Source organism: Salmo trutta, chromosome 12, assembly GCF_901001165.1.
Source record: "Salmo trutta chromosome 12, fSalTru1.1, whole genome shotgun sequence".
NCBI classification, from domain to species: domain Eukaryota; kingdom Metazoa; phylum Chordata; class Actinopteri; order Salmoniformes; family Salmonidae; genus Salmo; species Salmo trutta.
This window is the reverse complement of record NC_042968.1, coordinates 33,624,254-33,646,537: the sequence shown is the minus strand read 5'-3', so window position 1 is coordinate 33,646,537 and position 22,284 is coordinate 33,624,254. Positions and strand designations below refer to the sequence as shown.

The 22,284-nt window shown below is 41.2% G+C and overlaps 3 protein-coding genes across 4 annotated transcripts in view; 2 read left to right on the top strand and 1 right to left on the bottom strand.

Moving 5' to 3' along the window:
- Positions 1 to 314: 314 nt before the first annotated feature.
- mfap1 (microfibril associated protein 1) lies at positions 315 to 4,552 on the top strand. Its single transcript, XM_029768052.1, has 8 exons — positions 315 to 493; positions 862 to 1,078; positions 1,374 to 1,518; positions 1,711 to 1,904; positions 2,264 to 2,533; positions 3,014 to 3,173; positions 3,510 to 3,599; positions 4,008 to 4,552. The coding sequence occupies exons 1-8, from the start codon at positions 412 to 414 to the stop codon at positions 4,185 to 4,187; spliced, it is 1,338 nt and encodes a 445-aa protein (XP_029623912.1). The 5' UTR covers positions 315 to 411; the 3' UTR covers positions 4,188 to 4,552.
- A 4-nt stretch (positions 4,553 to 4,556) lies between these two features.
- hypk (huntingtin interacting protein K) lies at positions 4,557 to 5,937 on the bottom strand. Its single transcript, XM_029768053.1, has 4 exons — positions 5,729 to 5,937; positions 5,277 to 5,332; positions 5,132 to 5,183; positions 4,557 to 4,881 (listed from the first exon to the last, which is right to left on the bottom strand). Exons 1-4 carry the CDS (start codon positions 5,888 to 5,890, stop codon positions 4,786 to 4,788), a joined length of 366 nt encoding a protein of 121 aa, XP_029623913.1. The 5' UTR covers positions 5,891 to 5,937; the 3' UTR covers positions 4,557 to 4,785.
- An 11,261-nt stretch (positions 5,938 to 17,198) lies between these two features.
- Positions 17,199 to 22,284, top strand: part of LOC115203388 (serine incorporator 4-like) — a 34,026-nt gene continuing 28,940 nt past the window's right edge. The window contains exons 1-2 of one of the 2 annotated variants that reach the window (XM_029768050.1): positions 17,199 to 17,429; positions 17,646 to 17,761. In XM_029768050.1, the coding sequence (XP_029623910.1) occupies positions 17,696 to 17,761 (66 nt within the window). In that variant the 5' untranslated portion in view covers positions 17,199 to 17,429; positions 17,646 to 17,695. Of the gene's footprint in view, positions 17,762 to 22,284 lie in introns of both variants that reach the window. The other variant, XM_029768049.1, reaches the window with a different exon arrangement.

Here is a 22,284-nt window from a genome sequence, read left to right as displayed (position 1 = left end):
TGTTTAGTGGAGGAAACGGTGGTGCAGGTGTTTCTATTTTGTGGACTGTATGACGTAGATAGGGAGAGATTGTGTGAAAGGGTTAGATGCTGGCTGGGTTGCTGTAGTGGACAGAGGAAAGTGGTGTCTAGGGCTCTATTTCACTTTCTTAGAGGAACAGGAATAATGAATATAATGTAATATAATATTGGTAGGCCGTGACTGGCCTCACACTCCAGTAAAGTAGGTGGCAGTGTATGCACCTTAAAAGTTGGATGCGATCCGCCAACCCAATCCCAAAGAAGAAGAATGATTTCCGGTACTGTTAGAGTATTTCCTGTGGTGGTCGAGAAAATAAACGACGGGTTTGTTTTCCTATCTAGAAGTTGATTTAATTTTTGTTCATATATTGATATTGTTGATCGGGCAGTCATGTCTGGACGGGACGCCCTCAACATGAAGCAACCGCCGATCCAGTCCACGGCTGGTGCTGTGCCGATTCGAAATGAGAAAGGTGAGTTTTGTAGCCTGAAGCTAACGTTAGCTAGGGCAAGCTATCCTGGACTAGGTGGTAGCCGATTTAATGGAAGCAATAGATCGCTATCTAGCCATCCAAGTGCACAACTTTTTATAACTTAGCTAGTCAATATCACGATATAATTGCATGCTGCATTTCCTTAATCGTATGGACAAACTTTTTGTATGCGTCTGCAGTAGATATAAAAACACAATTCATGCCCTTACTCGTGTTTCAATCCATCACAAAACCAAAACGACAGTATATACAACTTAACCTCACCACATGTAACAGAGTAAATAGAGCCATCTATGATAATGGACAGTTCATGGTAACCAAGTGTGCTCCCCTACTTTCCTTCCCAGGTGAGATTTCGATGGAGAAGGTGAAGGTGAAGCGCTATGTGTCGGGTAAACGTCCCGACTATGCTCCCATGGACTCCTCTGACGAGGAGGAGGAGGACTTCCAGTTTATAAAAAAGGCAAAGGATGCCGAGCCTGAGATGGAGATGGAGGAAGAGGTGGTGTCTGACCCGCGTCTCAAGCGTCTGCTAAACCGCGTCTCTGAGGATGCAGAGGAGAGGTGAAGATAATTCTCATCAGTTCATCTTGTAAACCAGTGGGATCCTGTGTTGGTTGTGATGGCTCCCAGTCCCAGCTTCATTGAGCTGAACTGTATTTGTCAGTGGACACCCATAGTTGGGTGAGGGGTTGTTAAAAAATGCCTGCACATATTGTGGGTTATCAGGAATTTGAATACTATGAATGACTGATTGATTTTTATTGGGCTTTGATCTCTAAACCATTTAGGCCTAACTATTAGCCCTACTGGATGTTGAGTGCTGTGATGATTGGAAATGTTTCTTTCTCTCTCTCAGGTTGGCAAGACACAGACAGATCGCAGAGCCGGAGGTGGTTGCAGAGAGCAGTGAAGACTCCGACGAGGGAACCTGGCACCCGGAGAGAGCACCCGAAGAGAGCAGTGACGAAGAGGAGGAGGAAGAGGAAGAAGTGGACGATGAGGTGAGTGGCACAAGGATCTTCTTGGAAAGCTGGATCAGGCACCCCTTTATTCATTAAGATTTAAAAGACAAAACTGATCTTAGAACAGCACTCCTACTCTGAGATGCTTTGTGAATACGGTCCCAGGTGTTTAACATGGAATGGTATACAAGATACCCTGTATGTAACACATTGACTTTGTTTTGTGTGTAGGAAATCGAGAGGCGGCGAGCGATGATGCGCCAGCGAGCGCAGGAGCGGAAGAACGAGGACATGCCGGAGATCATGGAGGTGGAGGAAGAAGGGAATTCGGGCGCGGAGAAGGAGGAGTCGGAGTCAGAGTACGAGGAGTACACGGACAGTGAAGACGAGGCCGAGCCGCGGCTAAAACCAGTCTTCATCCGCAAGTAAGGAGTCCTGCCATCCAAGATCACTCCTGAACCATTATCAGGGCTTAATATGACTTATTTCATAGAATGTAATAACTTTATTTCTCTAAGGGACACTTTGATTGTGGGCTTGGGATTAGACAATTCAAAATGGCCAAATTGACTGAAAATACATTAGGCTTATATGAGAAACAATTTTAATTTAAAAGCCAGTACAAAACTGTTATCAGCTCTTATGCTGTTTTCTACTGCATTCATCAGTTTGTGTATACCTGCTGTCCTGTTATCATATAAACAGAGTATGTTCACAACAAATGGATTGTTGCAGCGTTTGTGTCCCGAGTAAGAAAATTGGATTTTGATGTGTGTCTCCTCAGGAAGGACCGAGTAACAGTGGCGGAGCGCGAGGCGGACGAGCTCAAACAGCGGGAGCTGGAGGCGGAGGCCAAGAAGCAGGTGGAGGAGCGGCGGCGCTACACCCTGAAGATCGTGGAGGAGGAGGCCAAGAAGGAGTTTGAGGAGAACCGCCGCACTCTGGCCGCTCTCGACTCCCTGGACACGGACGGGGAGAATGAGGAGGAGGAGTACGAGGCGTGGAAGGTCCGGGAGCTCAAGCGCATCAAGAGGGACCGGGAGGCCCGTGAAGCGTGAGTACAGACAGACTTAAACATGAACCATGGTGTTCACTAGGAATTAAATGAATATAGATCTGAAACGGACAAGTACTATCTTCAAACACTCGTTTTCATTTTTGAAACATTTTGCTACAGTGTGCCCTAAAGTGCCCCACGGTGGTACATTTCATTGTGCAGCACTTTAAACCATTCAAAACAATTTACAGGCAAATGCATAAGAGAGGAACATATTAAGACAGTCTTGGATGACAATGAAAGTAGACATCAGAAATACTTCACATAGTGCATTGATTCACTTAACCATTGAAAGCTGGTGTTCCCTCTCAGTAAAAAAGACTAGCGTCTTTGTTTTATATTATTTGATTATCTGTATGAATGATCTGTACACTTTAAGTGTTTTGAACCATGTTAATAATTACTGGTCCAGAGTTAGTTATGTTGACACAGGCCTTTGCTGTCCATGTAACCCACTTGCCTTGTCGGATTTTCCAGAATGGAGAAAGAGAAGTCTGAGATTGAGAGGTTCCACAGCCTCACCGAGGAGGAGCGCAGGGCCGAGCTGCGGAATAATGGAAAACAGATCACAAACAAGGCCTCAAAGGGCAAATACAAGTTCCTCCAGAAGTACTACCACAGAGGAGCCTTCTTCATGGTGAGTTTTCTGTAGACACTGGGGTTCAGAGTACTCAATGCATTCTTATAAGAAACACACCATATGTTGCTGATGATTGTTAGAATTGTAGGAGAAAGTGTAAGTACAGGAGTGAACTGTCCCACGTTTGTTAACCACTATGTGTGTTAGATTGTTGTTTGAGGGATTATTATAAGCAGTGTGTGCACTGTTATAGAATATTCAGAGATGTGATTCAGGTATATAAAAAATAAATGATCCTCCATTCATATAATTGAAACTTGGTAAACGTATTTTGTCCGAATAGCTCGTCTTGTCTTTGATGTTGGCTGAATGCTGAATGTGATCTGTTTCCAGGATGAAGAAGAGAATGTGTTCAAGAGAGACTTCAGTGCCCCCACTCTGGAGGACCACTTCAACAAAACCATCCTCCCCAAAGTCATGCAGGTCAGCTGGACTTCTTTCAAACATTACGTAGCACACGTCCTACTTTTGTAGCACATGAATTCCCCCTGTTTATCTATTATAAATGTACACTATCGATGTAAACAGAAAATTCTGACTGTTTTTGAACCCAGTGTATTGGCAACCCCTGTGTAAATGAATTTCTTTCATTTGTAGTGGCTATACAGAATGTTTTGTTCTGGAGCTACTCTTGAGACAATGTTCTCCTAAATAGACAGATATTATCCAGACATTACCTCAAAATAAGGATGTGTGTGGTTTCATGACAAGAAATTATACAATTATATATGAGCCATACAGCCAACAATCAATCCAAAATGTGATGTCAACAATTGGCAAATAAACATCGACAGATAGTTCATCTTAAACAACCCCCTCATTTAATTCCAGGTCAAGAACTTTGGTCGCTCCGGACGCACTAAGTACACCCACCTGGTGGACCAGGACACCACATCGTTTGACTCAGCCTGGGCTCAGGAGAGCGCTCAGAACAGCAAGTTCTTTAAGCAGAAGGCTGCAGGAGTGAGAGACGTGTTTGACCGGCCAACAGTGCAAAAGAGGAAGACCTGAATCTAAGTTTGGAGGGGGAGAGAGACTTCAGTATATTCAGACTGTTTAACAAGCTTGGGGTGTGTTCAGTGGGATGAAACGTTTCAGAATGTTGCAGATGGAAATGAACTACACTTCACTGAAGTATGTTCTATGGCCATACATTTACCTGCAATATCCTGAATGCACCAACCCTTTGAGCAAGGCCCTGGGTTTAGGGCTATGCCCTGATAATGTATGGATGCTTCATGGAGGCATATTGATGTAATTTTGTACATTTTCGAAGTTGTGTAGCTATTTTGTTTTATCGCCATTGTTTTATCGTCATCTGTTAATTTCTTCTAACTTGGATATAAAGTGTACGTGATTAAAACATAACATTTTCATCCATTGGTTTTATTTCATTCCACATTTATTATAAATCAAAAACAGGTGCTTGCAAAAGTAATCAATTTTGAAGTATTGTTGAATATACATAAAGAGAAATGTAACATTTTATTTCAGGGACAAAATGTCTGATTTCAGCTATGAAATGGAGTCAGTGAATACGGTCAGGCTAGGAAGCAGTCCGGTGTCCAATGCTGCTGCATAAAGCTGCTCTAGGATCAGTTTCTCCTGGTCAGTTTGACAGGTCAATCAGAGCCTCTACCACGTTGCCCATGTGTTCTCTCAGACTGCGCTCGGCCACTCCTCGGGAGATCTCCATCTCGCCCATCTGTGGAAAGCCAGTTGAGGCAGGACATTAGAATAATCAAAATGGGTAGTATTGATAGAACACATTCACAGACCGTCTGAAGTATCTCTGAAGCAGAGTTTCTAATAACTCCCCTAGTAGAATATGGATGACTAGAGTTCCAGAGGACTCATTTGATTAAATGCTTTTGTGATGCAAAAGACCATTTAACTTTAGATGAGGGTTGTGACGATGACACTTAAACAAGAAACATGTCTGGGGGGATACTTACAATGAGTTCTACATCCTCTTTCTTGATAGTGACTTTAGCCAGTTCCTTTTCCCTGAAATCATAACCCCAGACAAGTCATTAGTGTACTAATTAATTGGCAGATCAATGGTTGTTGAATGAAAATCTGGCAAAGGAAGTGACTCACCTATCTTGTTTAGCTTTCTGTTCTCTTGATCTCCTGTCTCCAATCACTGACATAGCCTGAAACAGGACAGGCAGGGATCATATTAGTATGACAGCACTAACGAGTCAGTAACTAGAACTCCCAAAACAGGTTGGAAGAGTATTAATTATGCAAGGCAGAAAAACATACAAGCAGCCATAGGCTAACGTTTGCTGAATAGACAGAAGCTCTACCCTGTGCTGGGATGTACAGCGCCTGTTCTGTTCAGGGCTGACTTGGATAAACAGCACGTGCCAACGTGAAATGACGCGTTTGTGAGTTGATTACGGTAACATTCACAACAACACATTGTTTGTGCAAATATGTTTCCATTCTTCACTGCACGCCGGTTAGGCCCGTTGTTAGCATAAGCTAACTAGCCTTCATGCTAACGTGGGCACCCATCGCCACCCGCGTGCTTGGCCCAGCCTCACCGTTTCAAGATCGGAGCTTGATATTTCCTTCTCCTCGGCATAATCGGTGACTCTCTCCAGATCGGCAGCCCCACTATCATGTTTCCGAGGCTTTTCTGCTGGTTTCCCAGTGCAGTTCTCCTCAGCTTCCAGGTCCAAATCCACATCTCCCTCTGCCGCCATGTTTACTCCTGTAGAGCCGGAACGAAAAGAGAGTGGGTACCCGTTTACAAAACTATCGGAAGGCAAATTAAGAAGCACCGATGTCACTTGGTTTCCAGTGTGAGTGCTAACCAAGTCCTTGGGACTTTCATACCCTCATTGCAGTTTCAAAAAGGTTAAGGTTAGGGTTATGTAAGAGTTGTAGGGTAGGGACGTCCCAAGGATACCAGATAGCGCTATAGAAAAAACGCAATCCATTATCAGCAATTTGTAAGCAAAAATTAAAATATTTTACATTGATATTCAGTTTTAATTTATATTTTGCTAACTTCATATACAATTAGATTAACTAAATCTTTATCCTAAATCATCTTATAGTAGTTATACTAATATTACTACAAATTATGCATATTCTAGCATGCCAGGCAAACATTTAATTAACCATGCAAGAAACATTTCTTGATATCCTTGGTGATACAGCCAGTAATTCATCACCAGCCAAAACTGGTCCCCGAAAAGTGTACAAGGTGATATGTTACATCCTGGAAAAAAATAAATGTCATGCAATTACGAATTTGTAAGTGCTTAAAGTAACTGTCCAGTGTTTCCAGATTTCAATGATATATGACCTATAATTAATTACAATATGAGTGAAATAGTTTTTCTTCAAAAAAATTGTAATCAAGTATGTTAAAAATCAGCTTTTCTGTGTTGGAATGGTGTGGGTGTACCACAACAACATAATGGTATGGGTGCATACCGGTCATTAAAGATATTCATGAACATAGACCACTGATTGGCCAGCTGGATGACATTATACTCTTTATTTTACTAGGCAAGTCAGTTAAGAACAAATTCTTATTTTCAATGACAGCCTAGGAACAGTGGGTTAACTGCCTTGTTCAGGGGCAAAACAACATATTTTTACCCTGTCAGCTCAGGGATTTGATCTTGCAACCTTTCAGTTACTAGTTCAACACTCTAACCACTAGGCTACGCTGCCGCCCCACTCTATGAGGACATAGCAAGCATTTTTTAATTGGTCTGTTTGAGATACAAGTTTGAGATTGGGTTTTTTAAGTGTTTTTTCTCCAATTTATGCTTTGGCCACAAATACGAGTATAAGATGAGTCAAAACATTATTTGGGTATGAGTTAACAAAGTATTAACTTTCAAAAGTGAGATTTTCTCAGGACAGTTACTTTAAGATCCAGTTCAATCTCTTTAAAAAAATGTGATATCCAACTTCCAAGTATCACTTGGCCAGATGGGCAAAATGCCCAATTATATTCTGACTGGATAGGTTGATGTGTAGACTGCATGAGGTTGGATTGAAGGGTCCTCCGCACACCTAGGCCTATTTCTGTCTTGCATAAGAGGTTTACAGTACTTTAATACTCGGAGTCCCAACAACCTGGCCAACCTCCTACGTTTCGCTCTTGATCCCCCACAATAGTTTTCCCGCCTCCTGTACACTACACTACACTACACTTACCAATCAATCAAATTTATTTTAATCAGCTTAAGCCTAAAAAGTAGAGAAACCTTCCCTGATCATATCTGAAGCCAACATCTCTTTGACTGGCTCTCCCTCTCAGGGTGTTTGCCTTGTAGATCATCTATGCCTGTCTGTTGGGGGAGATGTGTGGGATGATCGATGGGGCCCAGAGGAATGGTGGTGCTGGGGTTTATTAATGAAAAACAGGAGGGTGATATGCACATCCTAAACTTGAGTGTTTACGGGCTTGTTAACTCTGTACTGCTGTCCCGGTACCCCTTTCATCCTGCTTTATGATTGATCGTAGAGAGCCGGTGGACCTGGAGCTTCTTCACCCACCTCAGTGCCTGCTGCACCAGTCTGGGAAGTAATGTTGTGTCTCTGTCTCTGTACTCAGGTGAGAGACTGATGAACTCAGAACGAAGCATTCAGGGAGTGAGCTTGGGCTTTTGCAAGTGGTGGGACTGGTGTTGGGATCAATTCCATTTCAATTCAGTTTATTTCATTTAAATGGAATTGAATCCAACTGGTGGGACTTCCCTCAAAATGGATGAGATTAGACTATCTACCTAAAATTCAATAACAAAGAATACTTAATGAATTCTATCAAATTCTGTCGTTTTTATGGATCGCATTCCCAGCCTGAGAAACAGTGAATGGTGTTTCAGACATTACCATCCTGGTAAACACAATGGAATGAATAGAATGTCTTATTGTGTCACCCCCCCTTCCCCTGCCTGGTGGAATGTGTCCCACTGACTGGCCATGTTCAGTAGTTCATCAACACCTCACTATGATCCACTTCTTGATCTGTAATAGTTACTGTTGACCTAGACATATACAGTTACAATATGCTATGGATTGAGAAACAGACTGAACAACCAACCCACAGAGGGAGGGAGGGAGGGAGGCAGGCAGGCAGGCAGGCAGGCAGGCAGGCAGGCAGGCAGTACACTGTGATCACATTGATATGATTCTTTAGAGGGAAATGGCCCATTTTACTGTTATACAATTCATGTCACATAGGCCTATACTGTATATTATTTTTGATAGAAAGTCTCATTGAAAAAATCCTCAATTCATTAAGCTGCTAGTTTGAACTTTGCACTCATGGGTTGCTGAGCCACATAGAAAAGGCAATCAAATACTGTTTTCAATCCCCCAACCTGTGAAGCAGAAATATTATGTTTCATCCTTTCAAAAATGTTTGGGATTGTGGTGTAGATTACGTGTAGGACGTTTGCCGTAATCTGCAGTTTCTGTGTAATCCAGAGAACGTAAACTGGAAAATGGACTGTTATGTACACTCAATCAGTTATGTCACTGTTGATGAATGGATAAATTGTGTTGCCATGGGTTGGCATGGGAATCCTCTGACTGACATGTGAGGCTTGACTCTCTCTGGGTCATCGTTTTAGTTCTGTGTCTCATCACTCTCAATGGACAGTAAGACTACAATGTTTATACATTCTTACACTTCAGACATCTCTAAATAACTGGGCTCTAAAGAATCATAAGATGTTTTATTTTTTACACACAAAACAAACTACAGTCAACTGTGTTTTTTGGAAAACGTGCTTGGACTCGATGCAACCGTTCTTCCAAAAGGCCCATTGAAACCATAGATGGAATGCTTTCAATCAAGCGTCGTTTTGGCTTCTCTAATTTGCTTTTGTCTGCTCACTTTGGCAGTGTCTCCTCTCCCACGAGGCAACCGCAATTATCTGTCAATGAAAGGGCCCCCAGGAATGCTGGGTAGTACCGAGGGCGACGGTGGTGGGCTGCCCTGACCGACCCTCGAGAGTAAAACCCGGGTAGTATTCATTATGCACCAAATGGAAAAAAACTAATTGAAACAGGGAGGGACAACTGTTTTTTCCATTGTATATTTTTTGAAAACGTTTTGCTACAGTGTGCGCTAATGAATACAAGCCTGTTAATCTGAAGGGACTAATTGGTTCATGGAAGTTCACGGTGGAGTGATTTAGCCAACAGCAGATTAAAGATCTTCAAACCAGATTAAAGTTCTTAGTGATTCTACTCTGCTGTGATTACATCAGTTAATGTTGATTCTTGGAGAATAGTATTTGTTCATTGTCACTGTAAGGAATTAATTGGTAGTCACTATTGTGTTTTTAGTTGTGCTGATGGTTTTGTGATCTCAGACAGGAGCTATGATTGCGTGATATCCAACTGGGATGAAGGAAAACAAAAAGTACCACTGTCACATTTGAAGAAGAAAAACAGTCCTCATTGTGTCACATTTTGTCACGACTTCCACCGAAGTCGGCTCCTCTCCTCGTTCGGCGATCGACGTCACCAGCTTTCTAGCCATCGCCGCTCCATTTCTTATATGTCCATTTGTTTTGTCTTGTTCCATACACACCTGGTTTTCATTCCATAATCACACTGCATGTATTTAGTCCTCTGTTCCCCTCCATGTCTTTGTGTGTAATTGTTTATTGTTATGTGGATATTGTCATGCGCCATACTTTTGTTATGTTCCGTGTTTTTGGCATGTTTATGTTGTTATATGCTGTCGTTTTTGGCCCTGAATTAAAGAGCACCTGTTAACTACACTCTGATCTCCTGCACTTGACTTTGCCTCCCGTACACACCCCTAACACATTTAGCATATTGATTAACATATTTCCAATTGTAGCTTAATGGGAGGAAAATACATGAACATCTCCAACGCAAGCCTGTACAGTATAGACCTATAACTCAATCTGAATTACATCAATTATCTACTGAGAGACAGCAGTGAGATCTTTCATCCACCTTGTCATCTATCCTCTCTGTCATTAGTGAGACAGGTCCCCAGAAAAAGGACAGGCATTGGCTATTTCTAGCTATTTTTGGCTACAATCCTACAGCTGTTGCTATGCTTTGTCAGGCTTGTACGTCCCCAACAGACAATCAATGTGAGAGTATTTCGCTTGAAAGTTTTGTTGTTGTTGTTGTAATGAATTCTTTAAAGTAATGTTTTTATACTTTATGAAACTGTCAAGAAGCATTAGGACTATCCTGTGTCACTTTACTTGGACTAAGAAAATACACTTTATGACACTGTCAAGAAGCATTATGACCATCATAATCATACAAGCCAGACAGGCCTATCACGTACATGCCCTTATGTCAGTCATCAGTCAAAAAGAGGGTGTCTTGTCCTGCTCCTGAAATCTGCTCCTGCGTTCATCCCAGTCATCAGCAACAGAGCATTGGGTAGGTGCATGTCTGACATCAATGTGTGCTCAATTACAATAATTTAATATGGTACATTTCACAAAATGTTATGTAACAAACATACTGTTGACAAGTAGGCTATGGTGTGATGGAATGTTTTGCCTTGTGTGGTAGGTTTTGTGGGTTTTGACACTCTTAACCAGCCATAAAATAACACAATATATGTCACAACAGGTCTAAATATGTCATAACAGTGGTATGACCATATTATGACAGGTTATGACACGTTGTGTCAGCTGTTGACATATTATTACATGGTTATGACCATGTCATATAGTGTTATGACGCTAGGTGTCAAGTAAAGTTTTACCGAGTATTCAATCAGCCAGTTTGTATCCCCCCACAAGCCTCTTATCCCAGTCAGACAGGGTCACGTCAGACAGCTCTCTAGGAAGGCCTCTTACTGGGCTCAGATCATTCACTTGTACCAAGAATCAGAGTTGTGGAAGACAGAGAAGTTGCTATTCTGAGAGCAGATAGTAAATATTGACACAATGTGAGCTTTTCACTATGTCTGAAAAGAGTTTTGTCCTTGATCATCAACACAGCTTTATAGTACATGCAGGGAGAACCAGTGTATCAGGGAGTGTGCAGTTAGATAACATAGGCCATTCTTAAATCAATCCCTAGACCCTAGACTAGGGTTGCAAAATTAACTTCTGGTTGGAAAATTCCACATATAAGTGTATATACCCCATCAAAGTATTCAGACCCCTTGACTTATTCTATATTTTGTTACGTTATATCCTTATTCTAAAATTAATTAAATGTTTTTTTTTCTAAGAAATCTATACGCAATACCCCATAATGACAAAGTGAAAACAGGTTTTTAGAAATGTTTGCAAATTTATATATATAAAAAAATTAAATACCTTATTTACATAAGTATTCAGACCCTTTGCCATGAGACTCGAAATTGAGCTCAGGTGCATCCTGTTTCCATTGATCATCCTTGAGATGTTTCAACAACTTGATTGGAGTCTTCCTGTGGTAAATCTAATTGATTGGACTTGATTTGGAAAGGCACACACCTGTCTATATAAAGAAAACCAAGACATGAGGTCGAAGGAATTGTCTGTAGCGCTCCGAGACAGGATTGTGTTGAGGCACAGATCTGGGGAAGGGTACAAAAACATTTCTGCAGCACTAAAGGTTCCCAAGAACACAGTGGCCTCCATCATTCGTAAATGGTGGAAGTTTGGGACCACCAAGACTCTTCTTAGAGCTGGCCGCCCGGCCAAACTGAGCAATCGGGGGGGAAAGGCCTTGGTCAGGGAGGTGACCAAGAACCCGATGGTCACTCTGACAAAGCTCTAGAGTTCCTCTGTGAAGATGGGAGAACCTTCCAGAAGGACAACTATCTCTGAGTGGCCAGACGGAAGCCACTCCTCAGTAAAAGGCACATGACAGCCCGCTTGGAGTTTGCCAAAAGGCACCTAAAGACTCTCAGACCATGAACCCAAGATCGAACTCTTTGGCCTGAATGCCAAGCGTCACGTCTGGAGGAAACCTGGCACCATCCCTAAGGTGAAGCATGGTCAAATCAAAGTTTATTTGTCACGTGCGCCGAATACAACAGGTTTCCTTTTACCTTACAGTAAAATGCTTACTTACAGGCTCTAACCAACAGTGCAAAAAAGGTATTAGGTGAACAATAGGTAAGTAAAGAAATAAAAACAACAGTAAAAAAGACAGTGAAAAATAACAGTAGCGAGGGTATATACAGTAGCAAGGGTATAACAGTAGCGAGGCTATATACAGGCACCGGTTAGTCGGGCTGATTGAGGTAGTATGTATATGTAGATATGGTTAAAGTGACTATGCATATATGATGAACAGAGAGTAGCAGTAGCGTAAAAGAGGGGTTGCGGGTGGTGGGTGGTGGGACACAATGCGGATAGCCCGATTAGCCAATGTGCGGGGGCACTGGTTGGTCGGGCCAATTGAGGTAGTATGTACATGAATGTATAGTTAAAGTGACTATGCATATATGATAAACAGAGAGTAGCAGCAGCATAAAAGAGGGTTTGGGGGGGGCACACAATGCAAATAGTCCGGGTAGCCAGTTGATTACCTGTTCAGGAGTCTTATGGCTTGGGGGTAAAAACTGTTGAGAAGCCTTTTTGTCCAAGACTTGGCACTCCGGTAACGCTTGCCATGCGGTAGTAGAGAGAACAGTCTATGACTGGGGTGGCTGGGGTCTTTGACAATTATTAGGGCCTTCCTCTGACACCGCCTGGTGTAGAGGTCCTGGATGGCAGGCAGCTTAGCCCCAGTGATGTACTGGACCATACACACTACCTTCTGTAGTGCCTTGCAGTCAGAGGCCGAGCAATTGCCATACCAGGCAGTGATGCAACCAGTCAGGATGCTCTCGATGTTGCAGCTGTAGAACCTTTTGAGGATCTGAGGACCCATGCCAAGTCTTTTTAGTTTCCTGAGGGGGAATAGGCTTTGTCGTGCCCTGTTCACAACTGTCTTGGTGTGTTTGGATCATTCTAGTTTCTTGGTGATGTGGACACCAAGGAACTTGAAGCTCTCAACCTACTCCACTACAGCCGTGTCAATGAGAATGGGGGCGGGCTCGGTCCTCCTTTTCCTGTAGTCCACAGTCATATCCTTAGTCTTGGTTATGTTGAGGGATAGGTTGTTATTCTGGCACCACCCGGCCAGGTCTCTGACCTCCTCCCTATAGGCTGTCTCGTCATTGTCGGTGATCAGGCCTACCACTGTTGTGCTGTCTGCAAACTTAATGATGGTGTTGGAGTTGTGCCTGGCCATGCAGTCGTGGGTGAACAGGAAGTACAGGAGGGGACTGAGCACGCACCCCTGAGGGGCTCCAGTGTTGAGGATCAGTGTGGCAGATGTGTTGCTACCTACTCTCACCACCTGGGGGCGGCCCGTCAAGAAGTCCAGGATCCAGTTGCAGAGGGAGATGTTTAGTCCCAGGATCCTTAGCTTAGTGATGAGCTTTGAGGGTACTATGGTGTTGAACGCTGAGCTGTAGTCAATGAATAGCATTCTCACGTAGGTGTTCCTTTTGTCCTGGTGGGAATGGGCAGTGTGGAGTGCAATACAGATTGCATCATCTGTGGATCTGTTTGGGCGGTATGCAAATTGGAGTGGGTCTAGGGTTTCTGGGATAATGGTGTTGATGTGAGCTATGACCAGCCTTTCAAAGCACTTCATGGCTACGGACGTGAGTGCTACGGGTCTGTAGTCATTTAGGCAGGTTGCCTACGTGTTCTTGGGCACAAGGACTATGGTGGTCTGCTTGAAACAGGTTGGTATTACAGACTCAATCAGGGACATGTTGAAAATGTCAGTGAAGACACCTGCCAGTTGGTCAGCACATGCCCGGAGCACACATTCTGGTAATCCGTCTGGCCCAGCGGCCTTGTGAATGTTGACCTGTTTAAAGGTGTTACTCACGTCGGCTACGGAGAGCATGATCACACAGTCGTCCAGAACAGCTGATGCTATCATGCATGCCTCAGTGTTGCTTGCCTCGAAGCGATCATAGAAGTGATTTAGCTCGTCTGGTAGGCTCGTGTCTGCTTGTGGTGGCAGCATCATGCTGTGGGGATGTTTTTCAGTGGCAGGGACTGGGAGACTAGTCAGGATTGAGGGAACGATGAACGGAGCAAAATACAGAGAGAGACCTTTGATGAAAACCTGCTCAAGAGTGCTCAGGACCTCAGCCTGGGGTGAAGGTTCACCTTCCAACAGGACAATGACTCTAAGCACACAGCCAACACAACGCAGGAGTGGCTTTGGGACAAGTCTCTGAATGTCTTTGAGTGGCCCAGCCAGAGCCCGGATTTGAACCCAATCAAACATCTCTGCAGAAACCTGAAAATAGCTGTGCAGAGACACTCCCCATCCAACCTGACAGAGCTTGAGAGGATCTGCAGAGAAAAATGGGAGAAACTCCCCAAGTACAGGTGTGTCAAGCTTGTAGCGTCATACCCAAGAAGACTCGATGCCGTAATCGCTGCCAAATGTGCTTCAACAAAGTACTGAGTAAAGGGTCTGAATACTTATCTAAATGTTACATTTCAGTATTTCTTAAATGTTTTTGGCTAAAATGTCTAAAAACCTGTTTTTGCTTTATCATTATTGAGTGTTGTGTGTAGATTGATGAGGGGGGGAAATTATTTAATCAATTTTAGAACAAGTCTGTAACATAACAAAATGTAGAAAAAGTCAAGGGGTCTGAATACTTTCCGAATGTTTTGAGCTGCTGACAGTTCTTTATAGGCTACATGTGGCTAAAAACTGTGTTCTGGTAGAATTTGTTATGTTTACTTGGCCTGTAACAAGAACATTTGACAGGCCCTAGTTGGGTCACACAACCCCAAAAGGTTTGGGAACCACTGATGAGTTAGGCCTATGCTGTCGTAGAGTAGTAGCCCCAGTAACAACTGTTCTGCAGCCGAACGATGATAACCCAGTCTGGGTTATGACGTTAGTCTGCGGCAGGGTCGGGGAGAGAGAGAGGGACTGATAAAGGTCACTCTAACTGAGACTGAGAGGACTGTACAACTTTCCTGGATTATCCTGGCACAGCGCCCTGCACACTGACCCAAATCTATTCTGACTCACTCTCTCTCTGTGTACTCCCTCTCTGTGTAAACAACCTGTGTGGGCTACTGTACTCCAGATAAGATTGTGGGCGCAGTCCTTCTCTTGTCTTAAGAAAGGCCACTAGGCCGAAACATCGAGCAAGTCCACCTTTGTAAACATGGATTACAAACATACAGATCACCAGCATTTTTTATAGTCTACTGTACTCTTCTGCCATGGTAGAGCTCACACCCTGGCACTCAGCCCCAGTCAATGGCAGTTTAAAACAGAAGTGAGGGGGTTAAGTGAGAGTCTGTCTTGTGGAGACATTTGAACAGAGATTACTGTATATCAGTGGATAGCATAGAGATAAATAGAGATCTTGACTTTGTATCTGTCAATATGGTGTCTATGACAGAATTGTCAGCGCCATTGAGGCTATCTCTATTTTAAAGTAGTCAATTTGCTTATTTTGTGTTTGAAAATAAAACAACTTTTAACTAGAAAATGACTTCAAGATTTCACGTTACATATTTTGCCAACTGGGTTGAGCAGAGGCCTACATCCTCCTTCACGTGACTCAGACACAACCCTACATGTGTCCTCTTTCTCCTGAGTCAGACACAACCCTACATGTGTCCTCTTTCTCCTGACTCAGACACAACCCTACGTGTCCTCTTTCTCCTGACTCAGACACAGCCCTACGTGTGTCCTCTTTCTCCTGACTCAGACACAACCCTACGTGTCCTCTTTCTCCTGACTCAGACACAACCCTACGTGTCCTCTTTCTCCTGACTCAGACACAACCCTACGTGTCCTCTTTCTCCTGACTCAGACACAACCCTACAGTCCTCTTTCTCCTGACTCAGACACAACCCTACGTGTGTCCTCTTTCTCCTGACTCACAGACACAACCCTACATGTCTTCTTTCTCCTGACTCAGACACAACCCTACATGTGTCCTCTTTCTCCTGACTCAGACACAACCCTACGTGTGTCCTCTTTCTCCTGACTCAGACACAACCCTACATGTCCTCTTTCTCCTGACTCAGACACAACCCTACGTGTGTCCTCTTTCTCCTGACTCAGACACAACCCTACGTGTCCTCTTTCTCCTGACTCAGACACAACCCTACGTGTGTCCTCTTTCTCCTGACTCAGACACAACCCTACGTGTCCTCTTTCTCCTGACTCAGACACAACCCTACGTGTGTCCTCTTTCTCCTGACTCAGACACAACCCTACGTGTCCTCTTTCTCCTGACACAGACACAACCCTACATGTCCTCTTTCTCCTGACTCAGACACAACCCTACGTGTCTTCTTTCTCCTGACTCACAGACACAGCGCACCAGGAAAACGTCAACAGTATATCGATGTAATCTGTCAACATACTGACCTTGAACATCAATGGAATTTTGTGTTGAAAATACAAAAAGTTGTCAAAGTACACACATTTAAACCAGGCTTCAACCACAAATCAACAACAGGATTTCAAGGGTTGGCTAATTTCAACTACAATAGAATTCACGTTTGTTGAGAACTCAACTAAAAATCTACCAAATATGGACATATGGATTTTGCGTTCCGTCAGGTTTTTGCCTGGAGAGAGACCTGGCCTGTGCCCATTCCTCTTGTTTTGTGTGTTTCTGGGCCGGTCAGCGTAATGATGATAGGATTATGGATGTGGCCTCTTTCCATTATGCACAAGCAGGGAGTATCAGAGTTTAGCAAGGAGGTGCCATGCGGCGGTGGGCGGTGCTGTGTAGGAAAGCAGAAGGTATCTGATAACATCCTTAAATGTAAAAAAAATGACAGTAATTTGCGGGTAATTCCATTCTGATGGGTATGTAACCCAATGAACAGTGTGGCCCAAGCCTATTGTGACCATGGGGCTGCTCTGTCGTATGTGTGTGTGTGTGTGTGTGTGTGTGTGTGTGTGTGTGTGTGTGTGGTCTGGAGGCTGTCTCTGGAGCAGTGGAGCGAGGGCCCTGGGGGAAGGGAGGGACAGATGGGACTAACACATGCCCCGCCCCCCTCTCTCCCTGGCTCAGCCTAATCTGCCAGGGTAAAGCGGAGCAGGGGGAGGAGGGGTTGAGGGCATTCATCGTCACCACCTCTCTCGCCAACTCTTCTGACAGCGCCCGACACAGAAGCAAAAAGAGAGCACACAGGATATGAGCAAAATAAATACCCGGACACTTTCTATCCCCCCGAAGTTGGATTGAGGTCGATGCCGAGATTTAGCAAGGTTGGTTGGATGTGTCTTTGTGTTACATGTGATCCAGGATATAGCAGAGAAGAACTCAGGAAGAACTACCCTGTTGACCCGTTGGAAGTTGGATTGCACAACCACAAGTAGCGATTTTCTTTTGTAACGCCGGTACTTATTTTGGGAAAACAATTTTTACTGTTTCAGATGTTAGAGGATCTTTTTGTGTGGACTTTTAGGATGTCGTCCTCACAGGGTCTGTGATCTAACACCCAAAGCTGTCAGTTTTGGAGGGTTCTGAACGGATGACAGCCCAGGAGACGCACCAGAGTGGCATCTACAGCTACTTCCTCAACATGTTTGCCTACCAGGTGAGACAGAGTCCTGAATGACAGAGAGTTGGCGGGAGGGAAAGAGAGAACATATAAGAGGAGTTATGGAGACGTTAAACATGAAAGAGAATGTGTTTGCATTGCTGTCTGTTTAGTAAGAGTCCCATATTTTCATGATAAGTTTGCTAGAAGCTGCTGTGTTAAAACATAGCTATATTGGTTGTTGTGTTTTAATAACATAGCTATATTAGTTGTTGTGTTAAAACATAGTAACATTAGTTGTTGTGTAAAACATAGTAACATTAGTTGTTGTGTTAAAACATAGTTATATTAGTTGTTGTGTTAAAACATAGCTATATTAGTTGTTGTGTTAAAACATAGTTATATTAGTTGTTGTGTTAAAACATAGTTATATTAGTTGTTGTGTTAAAACATAGTTATATTAGTTGTTGTGTTAAAACATAGTTATATTAGTTGTTGTGTTAAAACATAGTTATATTAGTTGTTGTGTTAAAACAGTAATATTAGTTGTTGTGTTAAAACATAGCCATATTGGTTGTTGTGTTAAAACATAGTTATATTAGTTGTTGTGTTTAAACATAGCTATATTAGTTGTTGTGTTTAAACATAGCTATATTAGTTGTTGTGTTTAAACATAGTAATATTAGTTGTTGTGTTAAAACATAGCTATATTAGTTGTTGTGTTAAAACATAGCTATATTAGTTGTTGTGTTAAAACATAGCTATATTAGTTGTTGTGTTAAAACATAGTTATATTAGTTGTTGTGTTAAAACATAGCTATATTAGTTGTTGTGTTAAAACATAGCTATATTAGTTGTTGTGTTTAAAAATAGCTATATTAGTTGTTGTGTATAAACATAGTTATATTAGTTGTTGTGTTTAAACATAGTTATATTAGTTGTGTTTAAACATAACTATATTAGTTGTGTTTAAACATAGTTATATTAGTTGTGCTTAAACATAGTTATATTAGTTGTTGTGTTAAAACATAGTAATATTAGTTGTGTTAAAACATAGCTATATTAGTTGTTGTGTTTAAACATAGCAATATTAGTTGTTGTGTTTAAACATAGTTATATTAGTTGTGTTTAAACATAGCTATATTAGTTGTTGTGTTTAAACATAGTAATATTAGTTGTTGTGTTAAAACATAGCTATATTAGTTGTTGTGTTAAAACATAGCTATATTAGTTGTTGTGTTAAAACATAGCTATATTAGTTGTTGTGTTAAAACATAGTTATATTAGTTGTTGTGTTAAAACATAGCTATATTAGTTGTTGTGTTAAAACATAGCTATATTAGTTGTTGTGTTTAAAAATAGCTATATTAGTTGTTGTGTATAAACATAGTTATATTAGTTGTTGTGTTTAAACATAGTTATATTAGTTGTGTTTAAACATAACTATATTAGTTGTGTTTAAACATAGTTATATTAGTTGTGCTTAAACATAGTTATATTAGTTGTTGTGTTAAAACATAGTAATATTAGTTGTGTTAAAACATAGCTATATTAGTTGTTGTGTTTAAACATAGCAATATTAGTTGTTGTGTTAAAACATAGCAATATTAGTTGTTGTGTTAAAACATAGCTATATTAGTTGTGTTAAAACATAGCTATAAAAGTTGTTGTGTTTAAATATAGCTATATTAGTTGTTGTGTTAAAACATAGTTATATTAGTTGTTGTGTTTAAACAGTTATATTAGTTGTGTTATAACATAGCTTTATTAGTTGTTGTGTTTAAACATAGTTATATTAGTTGTTGTGTTAAAACATAGCTATATTTGTTGTTGTGTTTAAACATAGCTATATTTGTTGTTGTGTTTAAACATAGCTATATTAGTTGTTGTGTTAAAACACAGTTATATTAGTTGTTGTGTTAAACCATAATTATATTAGTTGTTGTGTTAAAACATAGCTATATTAGTTGTTGTGTTAAAACATAGTTATATTAGTTGTTGTGTTAAAATATAGCTATGTTAGTTGTTGTGTTGAAACATAGTTATATTAGTTGTTGTGTTTAAACACAGTTATATTAGTTGTTGTGTTATAACATTAGTTGTTGTGTTAAAACATAGCTATATTAGTTGTTGTGTTTAAACACAGTTATATTAGTTGTTGTATATAAACATAGTTATTAGTTGTTGTGTTAAAACATAGCTATATTAGTTGTTGTGTTAAAACATAGCTATATTAGTTGTTGTGTTTAAACATAGCTATATTAGTTGTTGTGTTAAACCATAGGTATATTAGTTGTTGTGTTAAACCATAGGTATATTAGTTGTTGTGTTAAACCATAGGTATATTAGTTGTTGTGTTAAACCATAGGTATATTAGTTGTTGTGTTAAAATATAGTTATATTAGTTGTTGTGTTAAAATATAGTTATATTAGTTGTTGTGTTAAAACATAGCTATATTAGTTGTTGTGTTTAAACATAGCTATATTAGTTGTTTAAAACATAGTTATATTAGTTGTTGTGTTAAAACATAGCTATATTAGTTGTTGTGTTTAAACATAGCTATATTAGTTGTTGTGTTTAAACATAGCTATATTAGTTGTTGTGTTTAAACATAGCTATATTAGTTGTTGTGTTAAACCATAGCTATATTAGTTGTTGTGTTAAAACATAGCTATATTAGTTGTTGTGTTAAAATATAGTTATATTAGTTGTTGTGTTAAAACATAATTATGTTGTTACAATGCATCAGGTGCTCTATGTTGTTACAATGCATCAGGTGCTCTATGTTGTTACAATGCATCAGGTGCTCTATGTTGTTACAATGCATCAGGTGCTCTATGTTGTTACAATGCATCAGGTGCTCTATGTTGTTACAATGCATCAGGTGCTCTATGTTGTTACAATGCATCAGGTGCTCTATGTTGTTACAATGCATCAGGTGCTCTATGTTGTTACAATGCATCAGGTGCTCTATGTTGTTACAATGCATCAGGTGCTCTATGTTGTTACAATGCATCAGGTGCTCTATGTTGTTACAATGCATCAGGTGCTCTATGTTGGATAGAGATCAATACACCCATTGTACAGTAGTCTATACTGTGTCTCATTGCATTTTGCCCCATTCTCCACCCCCTCCACTTGAGACCTGAGGCTGTGTCCTGTATTAATATTAGGTCTATTGGACTCTGAAATGTTATTGGCAAGATATACATTTGATACAACAATGCAGGTTAATCTCATATTGGAAAGACGTGAGTCATTGTCCTACAAATCCAACATGACCTAGCCACTCTACAAATTACACTGACCAGGTGAACCAGCTTTCTGTTGTAGATTAGAGAGATTAGAGAGATTAGAGAGATACAGGTAGATCGATCGATCGATAGATAGGATAGCTTTCATCTACAGTTCTGGATGTTTATCAAAGAAACAGTCTATGCTTGTGTTTAGACTCTCCTCCCTCATCCGGTAACCCCCCCACCCCCAGTAAAATCCCAGATAACAACAACTTAAAACGGGACAAGCAGTTCTACACAGTGTACTACAATACAATGCTCTTAGTCTATAAATTGGTTTGACTCCAGGAGGATCAGATATTCTGTGTGTTTGGACTACATTCAACCACCTGTAACACGCAACAACCACCTGCCCAAAATCCTCATATCAAGGTGAAGCTCCTCTGAGAATAGTTCACTGAGTTCATTCACTGTGTAAAAGGTGTCTCTTCATATAAACAAATATTATTTGGTTATTGAGAGCATCATGTTTTCTCTGTGGTACTACAGTGAATTAGATGTTGGTGAATTTGTAGGCAGTTATGTTCACCTGGTGAGTTGTGGAAATAATTTCCTCTTGAGGGATGATCACTGTCATTCATTCATGCATTTGTTCACTCACTCACTCACTCACTCACTCACTCACTCACTCACTCACCTCTGTCTTCCTTCAGTTATGTAGCTTTCTGTCTAGCACTAAGGCTATGTTCAGTTGACTTCTGATGCACATGTTGACTCCCCTCCATCCTAAAATATGCTAAAATCCTCCCCTCTCCTTTCCATCAATCAAATATGTTGACCTTGGAGATGTTGATGATGACCAAGGTTTTGATCCAATTGGTTACGTGCATTATAATCCCTTTATTGTTGAATTTACACATCTCCTCACAGATATTGAACATCTCTGTTCTCCTCTTATAGATATATTGAGCATCTATCTCTTTATCTCCTCCCAGTTACAGCTCTCATATATCATTTATATTGAAAATCCCTCTCTCCTCCTCCCTCAGATATATTGAGCATCTCTCTCCTCATCTCCTAGGATATATTGAGCATTGTCACTATATTGTTGAGTTGACTCCTCACCTGTTCTGCTCCCCAGATAGGTTTCTTCCTCTCCCCAGATAGGTTTCTTCCTCTCCCCAGATAGGTTTCTTCTCCTCTCCCCAGATAGGTTTCTTCTCCTCTCCCCAGATAGGTTTCTTCTCCTCTCCCCAGATAGGTTTCTTCTCCTCTCCCCAGATAGGTTTCTTCTCCTCTCCCCAGATAGGTTTCTTCTCCTCTCCCCAGATAGGTTTCTTCTC

Excerpts from the sequence above, each read along its gene's own strand:
- hypk (XM_029768053.1), bottom strand. The coding sequence starts at position 5,890 with ATGGCGGCAGAGGGAGATGTGGATTTGGACCTGGAAGCTGAGGAGAAC. Across the intron at positions 5,333-5,728 it reads CAAGCTCCGATCTTGAAACG|GCTATGTCAGTGATTGGAGA; the intron begins GTGAGGCTGGGC and ends GTCCTGTTTCAG. Across the intron at positions 4,882-5,131 it reads AAGAGGATGTAGAACTCATT|ATGGGCGAGATGGAGATCTC; the intron begins GTAAGTATCCCC and ends GGCTTTCCACAG.
- mfap1 (XM_029768052.1), top strand. The coding sequence starts at position 412 with ATGTCTGGACGGGACGCCCTCAACATGAAGCAACCGCCGATCCAGTCC. Across the intron at positions 1,079-1,373 it reads TCTGAGGATGCAGAGGAGAG|GTTGGCAAGACACAGACAGA; the intron begins GTGAAGATAATT and ends TCTCTCTCTCAG. Across the intron at positions 1,905-2,263 it reads AAACCAGTCTTCATCCGCAA|GAAGGACCGAGTAACAGTGG; the intron begins GTAAGGAGTCCT and ends GTGTCTCCTCAG.